At 36.9% G+C, this 21,651-nt stretch overlaps 1 protein-coding gene across 6 annotated transcripts in view; it reads left to right on the top strand.

Annotated features, from left to right (window-relative positions):
• The window catches only part of MMADHC (metabolism of cobalamin associated D), a 37,809-nt gene that overhangs the window by 2,018 nt on the left and 14,140 nt on the right, over positions 1-21,651 (top strand). For all 6 annotated transcript variants that reach the window (XM_043576668.1, XM_043576665.1, XM_043576667.1 and 3 more), the window contains one exon: positions 3,236-3,380. In XM_043576668.1, coding sequence (XP_043432603.1) covers positions 3,236-3,380 — 145 coding nt within the window. The remainder of the gene's footprint in view (positions 1-3,235; positions 3,381-21,651) is intronic.

The following is a 21,651-nucleotide window of genomic DNA, read 5'->3' as shown; positions in this document are numbered from 1 at the left end:
AGATTAATATGGCAGTAATTAGCCAGGATAATGCAATTAAACATGATATATTAAGAGTCTAATGATGTGACAGTAGGGACAAGTCATAAAAGTAGACCACTAGTCTTGACCCCATTTTAAGGTGAATTTTTACCTAGCCAAGGGAAGGTTGTAAAAGAAGCATGTGATACTCTCAAAGGAGAAACCTTAATTAGAATAGAATATTAAGGTTTAACCTGCATTTGTGTGTGCATGCATGCTGAATGGCTGTCAGTAATGAAACATGCAAGTATGTCTTCAGCAACTTAGCATACATAGCAAGAGTTGTCCATGCTTCAGAAGCTGGACAGGTAAATCAGGATGCCTTGATAGGAATTTTGACAAATTGCAGTGTTCACTACTGATGATGGGAGGAGCCTTCCATAGCTACGGTGATTTGTTGCTAACCAGTGCCATTTGAAAATAGGAATCCGGGGCTGCCAGCTCTTCCATGTTTCCAAGAACAGTGCTAAATATGGGCTTTTTGTGGAAATCTACAGTTTCTCAATGCTGATACTCAATTCAAGTTTCTTCTAACAGTGTGGATCACACAAAAATGTCTGTAGACGGATATGGATGAATTTCCTAGATGACCAGTTTTCGGTCTTTGGCATAGACCATATTTTCTGCTCACATGACCAAAAGCAGGATTTAGTCCTAAAATAGTATCTAAAAGACTGTTTCTCTTTTTATACTAATAAAGATTTTAGAATTAAACCTTAATAGCCTGTCATCTTCCCAAGTTTAGAATCCTAGGTTTGAAGTAATCATATAAAATACATAGTTGTCCTCATACTAAAATAAACTGACTGTTAATTTTTGAGTTATTTATTGGCTCACTTTTAGTTCTTATATTTACCAGTTGACCCAATGGCATAAAATCTGCCAAGTAAAGAATTAGAGGATCAAACAAGTTAGAAGATGAAATTTGAAACACGTTAGCACTGTCGTCAGCTATTCTTTCAGTGGATAAATTAGAAACTCAGTGGCTTATTTTGCCATTAAAATGAAACTTGGTTAAATAAATAAAGTGAAACTTGGTGAGTAGATTTTCTTAGGTTGGGAAAAAAACTCACATTTTACTGTAACTTTTGTTAAAAGCTTTACCATCAAGGAAAAATACCGAAGTAGAATTAGTGGCCTTGGTACTCAGAGGCTTAAATAATCCTTAATAGTATTAGGCAGTTGCTAAAATAATTTGGATGATCTTTCTTTTTCCTTTTTTGCTTGTGAAGCAATGTATTATTACACATAATATTTTAGTAATCTTAAATAATATTAAATATAATATTTAATACTTTAATGTTAATGGTATATGGAACTGGTGTGGAAATAAGTAAAACAGTGCATGTAAGCACTTAGCACACAGAACCTAGCCAACAGTAACATCCACTGATTATTTACTATTTAATATTGTCCCCTTCAGATAATATTTTATTCAATCTTTTACTTTGAGGCCTTGCCTAAAATATTTTTGGAATTTAAAATTTATATTGCCTTTAGATCCTGAGCCATATTCTGTTAAATGTAAATGTCTTCAATTGTAAAGGTAAATTTCAATTACAGAAACACCCAAAAGTCTGAGTTTGTCTGGTAGGTTAAAATCTAATAACTATCACATTTGTTTCTTTGGGCAGGTTGGGTGCTAACCCAAGGGAGCGTGTTTAAATTTTCAGGTGGGCAGAATACTCTTCAGACAGGCCTTGTACTTTGGAGACACATAAAGGAGGTTCTCTTTATCCAGATCTTGAAATTTGCTAGACCTAGAAGGAGAGGCCAAAGGGAAGAAATCTTATGGCAGTATAAAAGAAGGCAGAAAAATATGGGAAATGTTAGGTAGATATTTTTATGTGACTGAAGAATAGAAAAGGGAAAGGACGGTAAAGCCAGTAAGAAATTATGCCAGAGAGGTAGAAAGACCAGTTAGGATATTCTCTTCTATTTATGATGAAAAAAAGGTCAGAATACCTGGGTTGAATTTCAGAATACTATATGAAAGGGATAATATTCTAAAGTATCAAATGGCTACACTATTTCAATATCCTGGTGACTAGTTTACATGCCACCTCTCTAATCCCACTCCAGGCCCTACTGCCCTGAGTGGTACGTTCCTAAAAACATTCCTTGTTTTTATCAGTTTACACTATTCTTCCCTGCCTCCAGATTAAAATTCTGGTTTGTTGTCTTGATGTAATAAGTCCTTTACTGTGTAAAATACATAGTGTTTTATAATTGCCCACAACTTAACTTTCAAGCCTGTTTTTTACTGTATTCCCTTATCTATGTATCCTCATTGAACTTTTCACTGTTTCGAAAATACCTTTTATGACTATGCATCTGTTCCTAAAGTCACTCACTGAAATGGCCCTTTCCTTCTCAACTTATTGCTGTTTCTTCAAAACCTAGTGTATCCTCTGAAATTTTTTTCCTACTCCCTTTCAAGGATCTCTTAATTGTTCAGATCTTTTAATAGCATTTCACAGATAATGTGGTATTTGTTCTTAAATATTGCCTACTAAACAAGGAGTTGGCATTTTAGTTTTTTAATGCAAAGGGACAGATAAGTAAATATTTTAGGCTTTCTGCAGTCCCTGTGCAACTGTTTAACTGCCATTATGGCATGAAAACAGCAATAGACAATACATGAGGAAAATGGAAGTGGCTGTGATAGAATAAAACTTTATTTGCCAAAACAGCAAGCTATATTCAGCTATAGTTTGCCAACCCCTGCATTAAATTACTCTGACCCAAGTATTTTGCTAGAAGTTTATGCGTGAAAGATGTTTACACGTTCACTGTATGATGTAACTGACCTCAGAGTCCAGGAACAAAGGAGCAAAAAATGTACCACAAAGCTATGTACTAAAGGTTTTGAAAGTCCTTAAGAATGGAAAAATCTTATTTGTACTACGTTTTTAGTATTGTTCCTAAATAGGGCAACTTTTAGAAGTTCCTGTTCTCTCTAATGTGGCACTCTTGATTCTGGCCTTTATTGGAAAGGCCACATATTTTTACACAAAGTAACTTACTGTCTGTTTTTTAATAGACTTTTTTTTTTTAATTATATACATAATGCTTATCAAATGGTAGTTGCTCAATAATAGAATAAAATTTGGTTTTAAAAGATACATTGCAGTGTGAGGATTTGCCACAGATTGTCTAGAAGTATAAAATCTATGTTCAGAACAAATAGTTTTCATTTTTGTGTTATTCTTAGGTGCTGTGTAATAGAGCCAGACTAGTTTCCTATCTCCCAGGATTTTGCTCTTTAGTTAAAAGGGTTGTCAATCCCAAAGCCTTTTCAACTGCAGGATCTTCAGGTTCTGATGAGTCTCATGTGGCCACTACACCTCCAGATATATGTAAGTAAAACTTATTATTGATTTACATATAATTATTGCAGAACATTTTGAGTTGTGCTTTCTGTAATGTTTCTTGAGGTTTTACAAATCTTACAAGGTTAAGTTTATGCCATTAAAAATAAAATCAGCTCTGTATACATATTTATATTGGAGAACTACAATGAAAAAAAAAAGAATACATTTGGTTTTTAAAACTTATTTTCTTGAACTGTAGTTTCTATTGTAAACACACTTAGTCCTGACTGAAACAAATCTTTTGATCCCATAAACTACTATCAATTATTTGCTGAGTTTCTTAAATTTAGCTGGTATTTTGTGTATGTATACACATGCATATATTATTGAAATATGATTTGCATACTTGCATTAGATTCAGAAGTACAATATAATGATTCAGCAGTCCTATATGACACCGTCTTCAGATAAATGTACTCCTAGTCCCCCTTACCTATTTCACCTATGGCCCTGCCCTCTTCCCCTCTGGCAAACACCAGTTTATTCTTTTTATTTGAGACCATTTTGTTTCTTTTATATTTTAGTCATCTCACAAAAATTTGTTCTTCAAACTAGTTCTCTTTAATGTAGAAAAGAGGAAAGATTTTTTTTTTTTTGGAATATAATTAACAGAGTGTATGTTAGTTTTAAGTATACAGTAAAATGATCAGTTTTGTACATTTCTCAGTGCGCATCAAGATAAGTATACTCTTGATCTCCTCTATTTCACCCCTCCCCCACACATGCTTTCCTTCTGGAAGCCACCAGTTTGTTCTCTGTATTAAAGACTATTTTTGTTTGTCCCCTTTTTTCTTAATTCTGCATGAGTATAATCATATAGCGTTTGTCTTTTTCTAACTGAATTTTTTCTCTTAACATTATACCTTCTACATCCATCCATGTTGCTAGAGATGGCAAGCTTTCATTATTTTTTATGGCTAAGTAATATTCCATTTTGTATGTATATGATATCTTTATACGTTCATCTGTTGGTGGGTATTTGGATTATTTCCATATCTTGGCTATTATAAGTAATGCTGCATTAAATATAGGGTCCATATGTCTTTTTCTTTTGTGTTTTCATTATCTTTGGGTAAATACCCAGTATTGCAGATCATTAGATAACTCGTTTTTTAAATTTTTAAAGAGTTTCCGTTCTGTTTTGCACAATGGCTGCAATGTAAGAATGCAGTTTCCCACCAACAGTGCGTGAGAGTTCCTTTTTCTCCACATCCTTGTCAACCCAGGTTATTTCTTGCATTATTAATATTAGCTATTCTGAGACAGGTATAAGGCAATATCACAGTGTGGTTTGGATTTGCCTTTCCCTGATGATTATTGATGTTGAGCATTTTTTCATGTGTCTGCCATCTATGTGTCTTAGACAAATGTCTCTTCAGGACCTCTGCCCCTGTTTTAATAGGATCTTTGTGTGTGTGTGTGTGTGTGTGTGTGTGTGTGTGTGTGTGAAGTTTTTTATATATATATTTTGGATATTGACCCCTTATCAGGTATATCATTTGAAAATATCTTTTCCCATTCAGTAAGTTACCTTTTTTTTTTTTTCTCTCGTGCTATTAATGGTTTCACTGTGCAAGACTGTTTCCTTTTGGTATAGTCCCAATAGTTTAATTTTGCTTTTGTTTCCCTTGCCCAAGGAGACATATCTAGAAAAAAGTTTCTATAGCCAATAATAAGGAAATTATTGCCTATGTTATTGAAGCGTAATGACATACAATGTTGTATTAGTTTCAGATGTACAACAGAGTAATTCAACACTTCTGAACATTATACAATGCTTACCACAAATGGAGTTACCATCGATCACCATATGATATTATTACAGTATTACTGACTGTATACCTATGCCTTACTTTTTCATCCTTCTGACTTAGTTTATTTTATAACTGAAAGTTTGTACCTCTTACTGTCTCACCTAATTAGCCCATAACACTACCCACTTTCTCTCTGGAAACCACCACTTTTCCGGATTTGAGTATGTTTCTGCATTTTGTTTCTTCATTTGTTTTTTTATGTTTCACATGCAAATCATGTGGTATTTGTCCTTCTTTGTCTGACTTATTTCACTGAGAATTGTATCTTCCAGGTCCATCCGTCTGTGCTACAAATGGCAAGATTTCATTCTTCTCTTTATGGATGATTTATTCTATCGTGTGTATACACATGTTCTTTATTCATTTATCTATCAGTATACACTTAAGTTGTTCGCTATCTTATCTATTGTAAATAATGTTGTGTACATCAGGGTGCATATATCTTTTATTAATTTCAACATTCATTTGTTTTGAGGAAATACCCAAAGTGGAATTTCTAGATTGTCTGGTAATTATATTTTTAATCTTCTTCAAGGAACCTCCACACTGTTTTCTACAGTGGCTGTGCACCAATTTGCCTCCTACTAGCAGAGGACAAGGGTTCTCTTTTCACATCCTCACCAACGCTTATTTCTTTTTGTCTAGCCATTCTGACTGGCATGAAAATGCTGTCGTATGAATTTATCAATATCGGAGTGAAGGAATACTTGTTTTGTCATTTCTGTAATGATTTTCAGTTTTTCTCCAGCAAAGGCAAAATATCTTACAATGAGAAGTTTCTTTTTTTTTTTTTTTTTTTAATTTTTTTTTTTTTTTTCAACGTTTATTTATTTTTGGGACAGAGAGAGACAGAGTATGAACGGGGGAGGGGCAGAGAGAGAGGGAGACACAGAATCGGAAACAGGCTCCAGGCTCTGAGCCATCAGCCCAGAGCCCGACGCGGGGCTCGAACTCCCGGACCGCGAGATCGTGACCTGGCTGAAGTCGGACGCTTAACCGACTGCGCCACCCAGGCACCCCACAATGAGAAGTTTCAAAAAGGGTCCTGATTTTCACAAAATCATACACACACACACACACACACACACACACACACACACAGGTGAAACTGTATGTTATTGAAACAACACCAAAATTGAAGTTTTACACCATCTTTATATTTTTCAAAGTACTCATATTGAGAAATGAAGATGGAGATAGTAGATGCTATATGCTTCAGGGAAAATTTCTGAGCAAGCTCAACCCATGCCTCCTCAACTCATGACACCACTCTGGAGTCCTCCTTTGTAATGAACATTGTACTCACAGCGGGAGATTGTTAGGGTGAGGAAAAATGATCTGCACGTAGGGATGATTTGTGAATATGAATATACCTGACAGACAAGGTGGAGAAGCATTCCAAGGAAAGGGGAGCACATATGCCAAGGAGGAGCTTTGAGGTTATGAATAATTAAATTGGGAATGCTAGCATGCAGGGTGGCCTGAGGCTATTAGAAAATTAAACGGAAGAGGTAGGCACGAGGCAGATGATAGAGGGCCTTATGCACCAAGCTGGTGACTTTGGATGTCACCCTTTAGGATGGTGATGTCCACAGAGGTCCCCTATGGGGCTCTGGACATTCTGGACGAACTGCAGGGCTCTGAGGGTGTAGAAGAGGCTTCCAATGCTCTCTCGCTGTTCAGCCAAGGCTTAAAATAAGAACTCTATTTGATTTGTTTTCGCCTGTACATAAGTATGCGAATGAAAGTTGGCAAGGCTAAAATCATTAACAACTACTGGAGGTAAAAAAAAAAAAAAAAAAATCCTACTGGAGGCAAAAGGAAACTACAGAAAGATTTTGAGTAAGACAAAATCTGGTGCATTTTAGAATAATCAGTCTCAGTCCAGATTAGAGTATTTGTCTCCAACCCGAAGTGGCTGCATTCCAAGTACATTGTGTTGGATTGTTTGTTGTCAACTGGCACCATCGCGTCTCACGTGTCCTAAGGCTGGGAAGTAGATTTCCCTCTAATGCCTTCCCAGTAGTTATGCATTAGCTATCTGATGAGAGGAACTTGCGGAGATTTAGCAGGCACAGGTGAAGCACAGCCCACTATACCCAGAAGGCTGTGGGAGTCACAGGTGTGGTCCCACATAGCTGATGCTGGAGACCTCTGCAGAAGCTCCCATTTCACAGTGGTCCTTGTGGTCAGACCTGTTGCTTCTCAGACGCCTATAAACCCCAATTCTTCCACTTCAAGTTGAGGAAGTCACTGTTTCTCTGACCCTCTGACTACCCCTGCTGACGGACCTTCACTTCCAGCTTCTCCCTCCTTCAGGTAAACTGTAAGTCTTGATTTATCCCCTTAGTCCCATAATATTGTGGCCTCCCTTATCCTGATGGAACTCAGACTGATACACGTGTGTATGAAGTAATCCACTGGATGGAGAAGATCACGTTAAAACTCCTGTGTATATTTATGTTTTAATCTCTCCATGTCATACATTTTATGACTGACACAATGGTGAAAGAGGAAGCATGCATGACTTCTAAAGAAGTCAGAGTGCATGTGTTGAGATGTGCCTAATGTGTGCCCAATTTGTTCACTTACAGAGGTGTGAAGTTTTTAAAATTTGAGAATATTGGTAGAGAAAATGGCCTCAGTCGAGGGACAAAGCTGCAGGCCGAATGTTTAGTCGGAAAGCTATTATAGAAGTCATCCAGGAGAGAATTTATGAGGGTCTGAAGTGAGGATGTGGCAGGGGCAGTCCGGATTGAAGTTGTACTTAGGAGGTAAAATAAATAGGAAGCAGTAGCTGATAGAGTACCTTTGAGGAGGAAAGAGAAGGACACTTCAAAGATGACTCCTAGGTTTGTAGCTTAGGTGCTTCCATTCACAGAGCAAGAGCTACCAGTTGGTTTTGTTTTTCTTTCCTCTCATCCAGCTCAACAATTTAGAAAAACCATCATCTGCCAAACCCAAGTAGAGTTCATTTCAGGAATGTGAGGGATGGTACAATATGTAGGAAAACTGTCTCTCAGCTCTACCGTATAAAAGTTATGAGAGAAAATTTGATCGTGGTCGATGCAGCTACTGTCCAGCCAAATTTCGTGTTTTCCATTCCATTGTGTGAAGTCATTACCAGGAAGTGATACCCAGATGGGGCCATGTGACTGATTCTTGCCAAAGGAAGTGTGGGTGGTGCTGCTGGGTGCCAACTCTGGGCCAAAGTTTTCTAAGAAGCTGGAGTGCTCCTTTCACACCCTCTTCCCCTTCCATCAGCAGAATTTAGATAACAGCAAGGCCCTAGATGCTAATGCCGACACAGTTGGAAGAAGTCTGGGCCCTTGAATTACCTTATGGAAGAGAGCCACCTGCCTTCGTGTTACGTGACTCAGAAATAAGCCTTCCATCATGTTAGACAACAAAATGTAGATCAGCTCATTTGGTAAAGAATGTTCAGTCTACTTTGAAAATTGCAAGGATACTATAGTAGGAGCCCCAAAGCATGCAATACCAGTAAATAATCACTGCTGATACAAAATTTTGGAAAACCTATTACCCGCAGGCTTTCTGAATGTGGGGTCCATGCATAGAATAAATTTGGATGGAAGACATTACATTTTTCTTTTCACTAACATTCAGCTGAAATTTAGCATTTCTTTTCATTGTGAATATAGACAACACATCCTGTGTGATTAGCAGGTCCTGTGACTTGTCACCAACAGAAAACACAGATCTTTTCCTATCACATTAGAGATCTCCCTTCACTTACAGTGGCATTATGTCCAGATAGGTCCATTGTAAATTGAGCATATCATAAATTGAAAATGCACTTAATACACTAACCTGCCAAATGTCATAGTTTAGCCTCACCTACCATAAACGTGCTCCGAACACTTACATTATCCTACAATTGGGCAAACTCATTTTAACACAAAGCCTGTTGTGTAATGAAGTGTTCAAATTTCAGTGGTGGTCTTTATTGAATGTGTATTGCTCTTACACCATAGTAATGTTGAAAAATCCCAAGTGGAGCCATCATGAGCTGAGGAGAGTCTGTGTAGTTGTTGATGATATCTCAATACCATGTATAGTTTCACTGAATCAGAATTACAAATCCTGTAACATTAAGCATTCATAAAACACATATATTCTGTCACACATTTCAAAAATATTTTGATAAATATTTAAACAGAATCAAGTCTTTAATATATGTACTGTGTGCATTTCAAAACATTATGGGGGTGACTTGGTGGTTCTGTCAGTTGAGCGTCCACATTTGGCTCAGGTCATGATCTCATGGTTTGTTGGTTCAAGCCCCTGTTGGGCTTTGTGCTGTGCCGAGCTTGCTTCATATTCTCTGTCTCTCTCTCTGCCTCCCCCTGGCCCTGTTTGCTCGCTGCTTTCTGTCTCTCTCACTCTCTCTCTCTCAAAAATAAATAAATACTAAAAAGATTAAAAACATTATTCTGAAAAGAGGGCCATGGCATGAAAAAGAAAAAAACACCTTGAAATATATTTCCTCAGTGTAGCAATGAATATCTAACTTATGACAACAGGGTTACTGCTTCCAAACTTTAAATGTCTAGTTTGAATACTAGCTAAGATGTGGTAAACACAGAATTATACCAGAGTGAAAAAATCTCATAGTAATTATAACCATCAAATGTTATTAAATAACATACAGAAAATACAGGAATACACCAAACTTTTTCATATTGTATGTTTTGGATACATACACCTAATGTCAGTAATCTTTTTGTTTTTGAGGGCAACCATAGACCTTTAGAACTATTAAGACTACTGTCGGTATGTTTCTTTCTAATTCATTCATCTTATCAATTTATAAATAGTAAAATTCTGGTATTTTTGTAAGGTATTTACAATATTCTTGACCTTAACTAAACCATCTAAGTAGTTGCCTGTGTTCGACAATATATATGAAAAGATTTTTCACTTTATTTATGAATCATGCTGGGGGTTGTAATACCAAGAACTTCAGTTTCATCTACATTTTATTAATGATTCTGAAAATAGTGCTCTTTTTCTAAAACCAGAGCTCAATGGCTTAAACTTTAGTTTCCAAAGGCAGCAGAACATAATCTGAACCACTTGTCATAGAATCATGTACCATCATGTCTTTCCATTTATGACCTGAAAATACCTAAAAATAATATTTTTTCGAATCACTTTAAACACTTCCCCAGGGGCACCTGGGTGGTTCAGTCCATTGAGCTTCTGACTTTGTTTCCATGATTTCACGGTTTGTGGGTTCCAGTCCTGCATTGGGCTCCATGCAGAGCCTGCTTCGGATCCTCTGTACCCCTCTCTGTCTGTACCTCCCCTATTCATTCTCTTTCTCTCAAAAATAAATACACATTTAAAAAGTAGTAAAAAATCACTTTCCCATAATCAACACCCCTTCCTTCCAATAAAATACACAAAAGCTATTCCAAAGTGAGAAGCTTAACCAGTGATTTTCATAAGGTAATGCAGTATGAAATATGGGAACTTTAGGGGCGCCTGGGTGGCGCAGTCGGTTAAGCGTCCGACTTCAGCCAGGTCACGATCTCGCGGTCCGTGGGTTCGAGCCCCGCGTCAGGCTCTGGGCTGATGCCTCAGAGCCTGGAGCCTGTTTCCGATTCTGTGTCTCCCTCTCTCTCTGCCCCTCCCCCGTTCATGCTCTCTCTCTGTCCCAAAAATAAATAAACGTTGAAAAAAGAAATATGGGAACTTTAATATGAAAAAACCTAGGTTGGCGTTCCTAGTCCATTACTTAAAAACTTTGTGGCCTTAATGCCACGAAGTTTTAATTTCCTCATCATGAATTGAAGATAGGATCACTTACCCCATACTGTTTTTGTGAATATTAAATAAGGTACTTACATAAATTTGAACAGAAAATGTGCAACAAACTGTTAATTCTATCCCTTACTGACTTTTAAAAATAAAGTCATCACAATAGCTGTAAACAAATAATGTGACCTTTACAATGACTTAGCGAAATCTCCACAAAGGGAACTATTTTGCATCAGGTATGACTTTTTAAGACATGGCTACACAAACACACAGCATCTGTCATTATAAATATGGATACTTATCATATCACTATTTTCTTACAGCATATGTATGCATCTTTCTAAATTTTTGAATTGGAGTTCTGTTGGATCCAGTGTTCATGTGTTGGGTTTTGAAGTACTGCCCACCTAACTATAGAAAACTACCAATTAACATTTTCTGATGAATGTCCCTGGGCACGTAATGGCTGAATTAGTCTAAAGCAGTGATAACCACAATTACCTAAGTTAATGTGCTATCTGTGTATTAACTGCTAGTGGGAGTATTTCAATATTTATTTTGGATGTTACAAATCGTTTGTAATGGTATTCTTTTTCTTTCTCCAAAGTTGTGGCTAGATTAAGTACTAAAATGTTTTGCCAAACACATCGCGTGAAGTGGTTGTATTATATTTTTAGGGGAATACATTTTGGGGATAATTTTTACTATTTATATGTCCACAAAATTGTACATCTTCACAGATCAGACGATAATAGCATCTGATATTTACTGACCTTTTCCATAGGAAATGGCAGCAAATGACTTATCTATGTAATTTCCCCTAAACTTTACAGTTTTCATTAGACGGGTGCTACCAGAATCAGAAAGTAATGTATCCAAGTGGAGAAACTTGTGTTAGGCAGAACTCCAAACTCAAGTGTTGTCCAAAGCTCTCTTTTTTTTTTTTTTTTTTTTTTTTTTTTTAAGGCAGGATACTGCACAGCTCTTTGATTTCCTAATGAGTGTCTAGATACCTGAACTCACCAAATCATGGCATGATGTAATGTTGAGATTTTCAGATTTTCAGAAGCCTCTCCCCCTCTCCCTCCCCATCTCCCCCCTCCCCCCATCCCTCTTCTCCTCCCCCTGTGGCCCTCTCCCCCTACTCACACATTCTCTCTCTCTAAAAAAATAAAAAGTAATTTAAAAAAAAAAATTGAAAACAGAATTAGTTTGAGAAGTAGGCCGAGAGATCTGATAGCCCTAAATAATATATAACATCTTTTTCACTTTATTGCCACACCTCTAATTTGCTTGGAGGAATTTGTGTTAACTGTTGTAAACAAAACTTTCGTAACAAAATCCATAAAGTTTTCAGTAGTCTCAATTTTATTTTTTCTATTCTATAGTATTTTATTTTACTTTATTTCATATTTATTTCAGAGACAGTGTGCAAGCATGAGCAGGGGAGAGGGGTGCCAAGAGAGAGAATCCTAAGCAGGTTCCACACTCAGCAAGGAGCCCAGTGTGGGCTTAATCCTACCACTCTGAGATCATGACCTGAGCTGAAATCGAGTCAGATGCTCAACCCAGGCCCCCCTTGATAGTCTCAATTTCAGTATTTATTGTGTCTCTGTTGCAGATTCCTTGACCAGTGTTCATGTTTTTTCCAATATGCTAAAACAGTTTTTACCACCTGGAGACATTGTTGTCTTGAATCAGTATAGAGCTTTGGGCTTATCTGCATAAAACTACACTGCATGGGGACCTGTGTTTGATTGTAAGGGAACTGTGGATAGAGAGCAATTAAAATTACATGCTCATCCATTTGAGATTAATTGCCTCTTCCAAGTCACTAATTCATACCCCCAGTGTCCAGGAGAATTAATTTATTTCCCATGAGTGACCACTTGACTCTGCTAAGGTATTTTAACTCACCTGGGCCTAATATAGAACAAATTTTACACTGTATAACTTAGTTACTGCCAAAAACATAGTTTGTTTCCCTGTCTCTTTCCCACCTTGTTTACTGAATGCCAAGACAGTCTTCCTTTTGACCCTACCAATGATTTAACTGTGAATAGTTTCAATCTGGTCATGGACAGTTAAGATTGTGTGACATTAGACGTGGGATTTGTACTATTTAAAATAATTATGTTATTTATTTTTACTCAAGCATAATTAACATACAGTGTTTTATTTCAGATGTACACTGTAATGATTGAACAATTCTCTGTATTTCTCAGTGCTCCTTAGGATAAGTGTACCCTTAAACCTTTTATCTTTTTTGCCTAAATTCTCACCGGCCTCCCCTCTGGCAACCACCAGTTTGTTCCCTGTATTTAAGAGTCTGGGTTTTTTTTGGTCGTTTGTGTTGTTTCTTAAACTTTACACCTGAGTGAAATCACACAGTATTTGTTTTTCTCTGAGTGGCTTGTTTCATTTACGATTATACCCTGTAGGTCAATCCATGTTGTTACAAATGGTAAGATCTCATTCTTTTTTAGGGCTGAGTAATATTCCATTGTGTATATCCACCACACCTTTTATCCATTCATCTATGAGTGGACACTTGGGTTGCTTCCATATCTTGGCTATTATAAATAATGTTGCAATAAACATACCAGTGCATGTATCTTTTCGAATTCATGTTTTTGGTGTTCTGAGGAGGAGGGGGTAAATACCCAGTAGTAGAATTACTGTCTCATATGGTAATTCTATTTTTATGTTTTGAGGAACATCTATAGTATTTTCTGCAGTGGCTGCATCAGTTTGCATTCCTACCAGCAGTGCAGGAAGGTTCCTTTTTCTCCACATCCTTGCCAAAATTTGTTATTTCTTGAGTTTCTGATTTAGTTATTCTGAAGGTTTAAGGTGATATCTCACTGTGGTTTTCATTTGACTTTCCCTGATGATGAGTGATGTTGGGCATCTTTTCCTGTGTCTGTTGCCCACCTGTATGTGCCTGGGTGTCTGTTCAGGTCCTCTGCCCATTTTTAATTGGATTATTTGGGATTTTTTGATGCTGAGTTGTGTAAGTTCTTTACATGTTTTGGATATTAACCTGTTATCAGATATATAATTTGCAAATATTTTCTCCCATTTGCCTTTTTACTTTGTCATATATTTTGCTTTGTCATATGTTGCCTTTTTGCTTTATCAGTGGTTCGTTGCTCCATGCAAAAGTTTACTAATTTGGTGTAGTAACAATAGTTGAGTTTTGCTTTGTTTCCCTTATCTTAGGATCTATATCTAGAAAAATGTTTCTATAGCTAATGTCAAAGACCTTACTGCCTATGTTTTCTTCCAGTATTATGGTTTCAGGTCTCACATTTATGTCTTTAATCCATGTAGAGTTTGTTTCTGTGTATTAGTGTAAGAAAGTGGTTCCGTTTCATTCTTTTGCATGTAGCTGTCCAGTTTTCACCATTTGTTGAAGATACTGTCTTTTCCCCAGTGTATATTCTTGCCTGTTTTGTCATAGATTAATTGACCATGTAAGTGTGGATTTAATTCTGGCCTCTGTATTCTGTTGCACTGATCTATGTGTCTGTTTTTGTGCCAATGCAATACTGCTTTCAATCCTACAGCTTTGTAGTATATCTTGAATACTGGGATTGTTATACCTCCAGCTTTGTACTTCTTTCTCAACATTGCTTTTTCTACATGGGTTTTTTTTTGGGGGGGGGGGGAGGTTCCATACAAATTTTAGGATTATTTATTCTAGTTCTGTGAAAAATTCTCTTTTGATAAGGATTGCATTAAATATGTAGATTGCTTTGGGTAATGATGGAAATTTTAACAATATTGGCTCTGCCAATTCATGTGCATCATATATCTGTCATTTGTTTGTGACATCTTTAATTTATTTCATCAGTGTTTTATAGTTTCCTGAGTACCGGTCTTTCACTTCCCTTGTTAAGTTTATTCCTAGGTATTTTATTCTTTTTGGTGCAATTGTAAATGGAATTGTTCTCTTAATTTCTCTTTCTATTATTCCATTATTAGTGTACAGAAATGCAAGAAATTGCTCTATATTAATTTTCTATCCTGTAACTTTATTGAATTCAGTTATTCTAGTACTTTTTGGTAGTGTTCAGGGTTTTCGGTATATAGTATCATGTCAGCTACAGACAGTGGAAATCTTACATCTTCTTTACTATTTTGAATGCCTTTTATTTCTTTTTCTTGCCTGATTGCCCTGACTAGGACTTCTAGTACAATGTTGAATAAAACTGTTGAGTGAATATCCTTAACTTATTCTTGATCTTACAGGGAAAACTCTCAGTTTTTCACCATTGAGTATGAAACTGAATTTTTCAAATACAGACTTCATTATGTTGAGATATGTTCCCTCTGAACCTACTTTGTTGAGAGTTAATCTTGAAGGATGTTATATTCTTCAGTTGCTTTTTTTTACGTCCGTTCAGATGATCATATGGTTTTTGTTCTTTTTTCTTTTTAATATTTTAAACAGTTTAGAAGTTTATATCTCTTTCACATCCAAATCTGTCTAGAAATAGGTTGTGGGGTTCTTGGGTCATTCAACAAAGTTATCAGGGAGACAAGCTCCTTCCAGCTCGCTGCTCTACTAACAGGTGCAGCTCTGCTCCTCCTGGTCCAAAATGATTGCAAGTTGTACAGCCATCGTATGTGTATTCTAAGCAGCAGGTTGGAGGGAAATGTGCTCTCTCCCTTTAAAAGACACATTTTGAAATATCCATCTAATACTTTCCTTGCATCTCAGAACTTAATCATATGACTTTACCTAGGTGCAAGGGAGGCTGGGAAATGGGGTCATTGAGCTAGGCAGCCAATGTGTCCAACCAAAATTTAGAAATCCTGTTATTAAAAAAGAGGGAGAATGAATATTGGGAAGCATCTGGACATCTTTGCCTCTTCTCACTACACAGAGTTCCCAGAACCAGTGATGCTTCCTTTCTCCTTGGGCTTATCCCTTGTGTCAGATCCCTCATATCCCTATAGATAAACCCCATAGTCTTCGACCTCTTTGCCTGGTGTAGAAGATGCAATTTTCCAAAGAGGGCCATACCAATGTCTAACCCATCTCACATGTGTCCTTTCTCTTAATGTGATCTATCACTTTGATTTGCAAATACTGAACCACCCTTGTGTACCTGAAATAAGGTGCATTTAATCATTGTGAATGATTTTTTTAATGCATAGTTGGATTTTGTTTAGTAATTTTTTGTTCAAGATCTTTGCATCTATGTTCATTTGAGATGTTGGTGCGTACTTTTCTTTTTTTGTAGTGTCTTCATCTGGTTTTGGTATCAGGGTAATGCTGGCCTGATGAAATGAATTTGTAAGCTTCCTTCATCTTCTATATTTTGGAATATTTCTAGAACAATAGGTATTAACTCTTCTTTATATGTTTGTTAGAATTCGCCTGTGAAGACATCTGATTCTAGACTTCTGTTTGTTAGGAATTTTTTTGAATACTGTTTCAATGTCATTGCTAGTAATTGGTCTGTGTAAATTTTATATTCCTGATTCAGTTTTGGAAATTTATGTTTCTAGGAATTTTTTCATTCCTGTTATATTCTGCTTTCTGTTGATATATAAGTTTACATGATATTCCCAATTTGTGTTTCGTGTACCTGTGATGTCATTTGTTATTTCTCCTCTTTTATTTATGGTTTTATTTACTTGATTTTTCTCTCCTTTGGTGAGTCTGACTAAAGGTTCATCAATTTTACTGATGTTTATCAAAGAACTAGATCATGGTTGCATTGACCTATTGTGGGTTTGGGGGGGGTGGAGGTGGTCTCCATTTTACTTGTTTCTGTTCTAATCTGTTATTTCCTTTTTTCTGTTGGTTTTGTGCTTTTTCTTTTCTACCTCCTTTAGACACAAGATTAGGTTATTAGAGATTTTTCTTGCTTCTTGAGGTATGCCTGTGTTTCTGTAATCTTCCCTCTTAGAACGTCTTTCACCACATTCCAAAGATTCCGGATATTGCATTTTCATTTGATTTGTCTTCATGTATTTTGTATTTCCTCTTTATTTCTTTTAGGCACATTCAATGTTTTCTTTTTCTTTCTCGTCTTCAGCTTGGTTGTTCTCCATTACTGTATCTTCCCAGTAACTGATCCATCCTTCTGTGTCCTGTAATCTGCTGTTGATTCCTGATAGGTTTTTTTTGTTTTGTTTTGGTTTTTGTTTTTGTTTTTTTTTTCAAATACTGAGATAACTCCATTTCATTTAGGTCTTGGCTGTGGTTTTGTTCTCATTTCATTTGGGATGTGTAGTCCTCTGTCTCCTCATTTTGTTTAACTATCTGTGTGTGTTTCCTCGTATTCGGAAAGTCAGCTTTTTATCCTGATCTTGAAAGTAATAGCCTTATGAAGAAGAGGTACTGTGGTACCCTGTAACACAATTTCCCCTGTTCTCCAGAGCCAGGAACTTCAGGCCTGTCTCCACTGCAGATTGCTTGCTCCCTACTGTTGTGGCTGAGCCTTGTTTGCCTTTTGTCCAGTAAGCTGCAATGGCCCACTTTGCTTGTTGTGTGCATTTGGTCCCTGTGCTGTCAAGGGGCCAGTCTGGAGCCACCAAGGTATTTGTAGTTGGGCAGCATCAACAGTCAACCAGATGCCTGCCCTCAGTCCATCTGCTGGGGCTGCAGTTGCACTGATTATTGGGGCACTGTCTTTGCAATGCCAGCTAGAAGGTTCAGCTGCTGGGACTGAGTGTGCCCAGGTGTGTGTGATTATCTTTCCTTCTTCCTAGAGCAGGAGTCTCTTTAGAGTGACACAGATTCTTGCCATATCTGCTTGCAAGGTATTTCATGGCACGAGTTCCTTTGGCAGGATGGCTGCTAAGCGTGGCAGATTGGATAGGGTAGATCTGAAAGGGAGCACTGTAGCAGGGCACATGATGGTAGCAAGACAGGTGGAAGAGTGCTCCTGCTAGTTCCTGCAAGTGGCCTGCTGTCTAGACTGAGGCCGGGATTCTTGGAGAAGTCTCCTAAAGATCCCAGGCTCTTCTCAAATTGTTACTTTTATATTGTATTTCAACTGGGTTGTTATGCTTTTTTTAAGGTTGTTATGCTTCAATTTCATATCTCTTTCTGCCTCTCTTAGAGCTAAGTCTGCTGATTTTTAAAGTACCTAAAGTTAAGCCTGATTGAAATAAATAAATAACTCGCTCCTCTGCTTCTGAAAGCCAAATGTTATGCAGACTCATCTTCCTAGTGTAGGTTCTCCCCCCACCCCAAGCCTGAGGTGCTCCTTCTCTATGATTGTGGGACCCTCTAATTTGTGGTTAGTCTCTCTGCGGGGGTTGGTTCCTGACTGCATCTTTGTCCCTGTTACTCTTTTTGTGATATGGCCCTCTCTGTATGATTAACGGTAGAAAGTCTATTCTGCCAGTCTTCAGGATGTTTTCAGAGTTAGTTGTTCTGATATGGCTGTTAACCTTGTTGTGTCCATGGGACAAAGTGAGCTCAGGATCCTCCTGTCGTGTCATCTTCCCAGAAGTCCTCAATATATGAATTCTTATTGAATCAATAACTTACCCACATCTACAAAGTCTGCTTCTTCTAATCCAGTTTGCACATCACTATCATATTAAGTCTAAAACATTTTCATCATGTTACTTCCTTGATAAACCTTGGTTATTTCCCACTGCTTTCACTAGCATTTCACAAACTGTCCTCAAGCTATGCATCATTGTTCAAGTTCTAAAAACAGTTTTGCGTTTTTTTTTAGTTCTGTGAGTAGATTTAAGTAAGAATATATATCCTAATATATCCTAAAGGGATTCCACACAGAAATCTTTTTACTTGCAATACATTACTTACGGTGTCACGTAAGATGACCAGGGGAAGAAAATCTTCCCTGGTTTTCTTGCCCTGTTTTTCTTTTATAACTTCATCTCTTATTACTCCCCAGTTTATATATTCTCAAGGCTAACCATATAACGTATCATAAATGAAAAATGTGTCATTCAAAATGTATAGATTGCTGAATATATAAAGAATTTTTATAGAGATCAATTGGAAAAAGACAACCAATAAAAAACCAAATTTTTTTTTAAGTAGGCTCCATACCCAGCATGGAGCTTGAACTCACAACCCCGAGATCAAGAGTCGCATGCTCCATGTACTGAATCAACTAGATGCTCCAGAAAATTCTTTTTAGAAATGCATATGAACAGGTATTCCAAGAAGAGAAAACCTAAATAACCAGCCAACACATAAAGATATACTCAAATCTACTATTAATATGGGATATTTCTTTTCTTTAAAGAAACTTAGATCTTCAGTCTTTAAAACTCATCTTCTTCAAAATACCTGAAATCTTTGTTAGAAGGTGGGGGAGAGACATTAAAGTATCCCCCCAACCAAGGCACTTTGAGACCAGAAAACAAAACACGCCAGTTCATACAGTTTACAGAGCTTTATTCAGGGTAACTTACGGTGGGATCAGACAGAGGGCAGTCCACAGCAGCTAAATAGTTATTCTCTGTAAAATCCATACCTTAGTGCATTGATTTTATAGAGCAAGGAGACAAGGACAAAGGTCATTATAGTGACATCAAAGGGTTTACATGTACTTCAAAGGGCATGCATGCACCTAATTGACAGCTAACCTTCAATTAGATCTTGGGGCACCACCTGTACATCAGAAAGAGGAAAGAAATACTATGTTATCTCTAACAGATTTATGGGAGGCCAGAACAAGCCTTTCCCTGTCCCAGCCTTGTAGGCATTTCTACAATACGTATTTTAATCTCTGAAGAATCTGGAACATGGGGCCCTAAGAGAGGTGATTCAGCAAACATGAACAAAATGAAAGACCAAAATTAGAGTCCATATTGTCAGTACTCCTGCAATGTTTTACTTTGTGAACTGACTCAAGTCAGTCATTAATGGCTATCTAGATCTAGCCTTATTGGCTTAGTGTGATCTGCAGATCAGTAGCATCAGCATCATCTGAGAATGTGTTAGAAAGGAGGAATCCTGAGCCCCACGCCAAACATTATGAATCAGATTCTGCGTATTAACAAAAATCTCAGGTGATTCTTAAATACTTAAAACTTTGGGAAGTATTAGACTAATTTGGGTTGAGAATCATGAGAACAGGGTCTGTTAGTCGTGAAAGAAGTCCATGATTGATGGGTGATGTCTGTCATAGGTCTGCAAAAGGGATATGGTGGCACTTTAGATCTAGTGGTGGGGCAGCCATTCTGTCATACCCATTTCTACTCATTTAGTTCTAGCAAAGTATTAAAAAATATTTTTATTGTCAACTAATTCTGCAGCAATTATCCCTTTAAACAAAACTGCTCTACTTTTTTGTTTTATTTTCTACTTTGTTCTTTTCTAGATCTTTTTAAATTTTTCACAAGGTAAGATATTTGTCAAGATTTAAGCAATGTGGTCTGTTCTTCTGTAAGAATTTAATCCATATTAACTCCTGTGGCTATAAACAGGACATTAGGTCACATTGGTTGATATGAGATTTTTTTTCCCAGTCTATTAATATTTTGTGCCCTCAGGTAACTGCAGTTGAATGGCCCTCTCCAAAGGTAACCACTATTAAGTTCAGTATCTTTTAGATCTTTTTTCCTGTATTTAAAAACATAGGGACACTTGTGTGGCTCAGTCAGTTAAACTTCTGACTTCAGCTCAGTTCATGTTGTCACGGTTCATGAGCTCAAGCCCTGCGTCAGGCTCTGTGCTGACAGCTCAGAGCCTGGAACCTGCTTTGGATTCTGTGTCTCCCTCCCTCTCTGCCCCTCCCCCACTTGCACACTGTCTCTCTCAAAAATAAATAAGCATTAAAAATTAAAAAAAAAAAAAAAAAGATTCTCTCTCTGCCTCTACCCTTCTCCTAGCTTATGTGCTCTCTCTTTAAAAAAGAAAAATAAACTTAAAAAATAAAAGCATAAATGTAAGAATGTAGAATAAATGTCACATAGACTATTTTTGACTTAACTTTTTCTTTTAATGTGTCCTAGACATTGTTCAACATCAGTAAACACTTATTGTATTTTTTTAATTCAAATATTAATATACAATGTTATATTAGTATCAGGTGTACAATATGATTTAAACCAAAAAATTTGGTTTTCTATACATTATTCCCTGTTCATCACATAAGTGTACTCTTAATTCCCTTCACCTATTTCACCCTTCCCTCCCAACCACCTTCCCTCTGGCAACCACCAGTTTTCTATATTTAAGATTCAGTCTCTTTTTTCCCTTATGTGTTGTTTTTTAAATTCCACATAAGAGTGAAATCATACAATATTTGTCTTTGACTTATGTTGTTTATTATACCCACTGCATCCATCCATATGTTGCAGACAGCGAGATCTCATTCTTTTTTATTGTGAAGTAATATCCCATTGTGTATATATACACCACATCCTCTTACCCATTCATCTGTTGATGGACACTGAGTTGCTTCCATATCTTGGCTATTGTAACTAATGCTTCAGTAAGCATAGGGGTGTATGTATCTTTTCGAATTAGTGTTTTTGTTTTCTTTGGTTAAATACCCAGTACTGGAATTACTGAATCATATGGTAATTTTGTTTTTTATTTTTTGGGGAAATTCCATACTGTTTTCCACAGTGACTGCACCAATCATATGGTAATTTTGTTTTTTATTTTTTGAGGAAATTCCATACTGTTTTCCACAGTGACTGCA

Source organism: Prionailurus bengalensis, chromosome C1 (genome assembly GCF_016509475.1).
Source record: "Prionailurus bengalensis isolate Pbe53 chromosome C1, Fcat_Pben_1.1_paternal_pri, whole genome shotgun sequence".
In the NCBI taxonomy this organism is placed as follows: Eukaryota; Metazoa; Chordata; class Mammalia; order Carnivora; family Felidae; genus Prionailurus; species Prionailurus bengalensis.
Note: the sequence above shows the minus strand (reverse complement) of the source record. Positions and strands in the feature narration are given on the sequence as shown.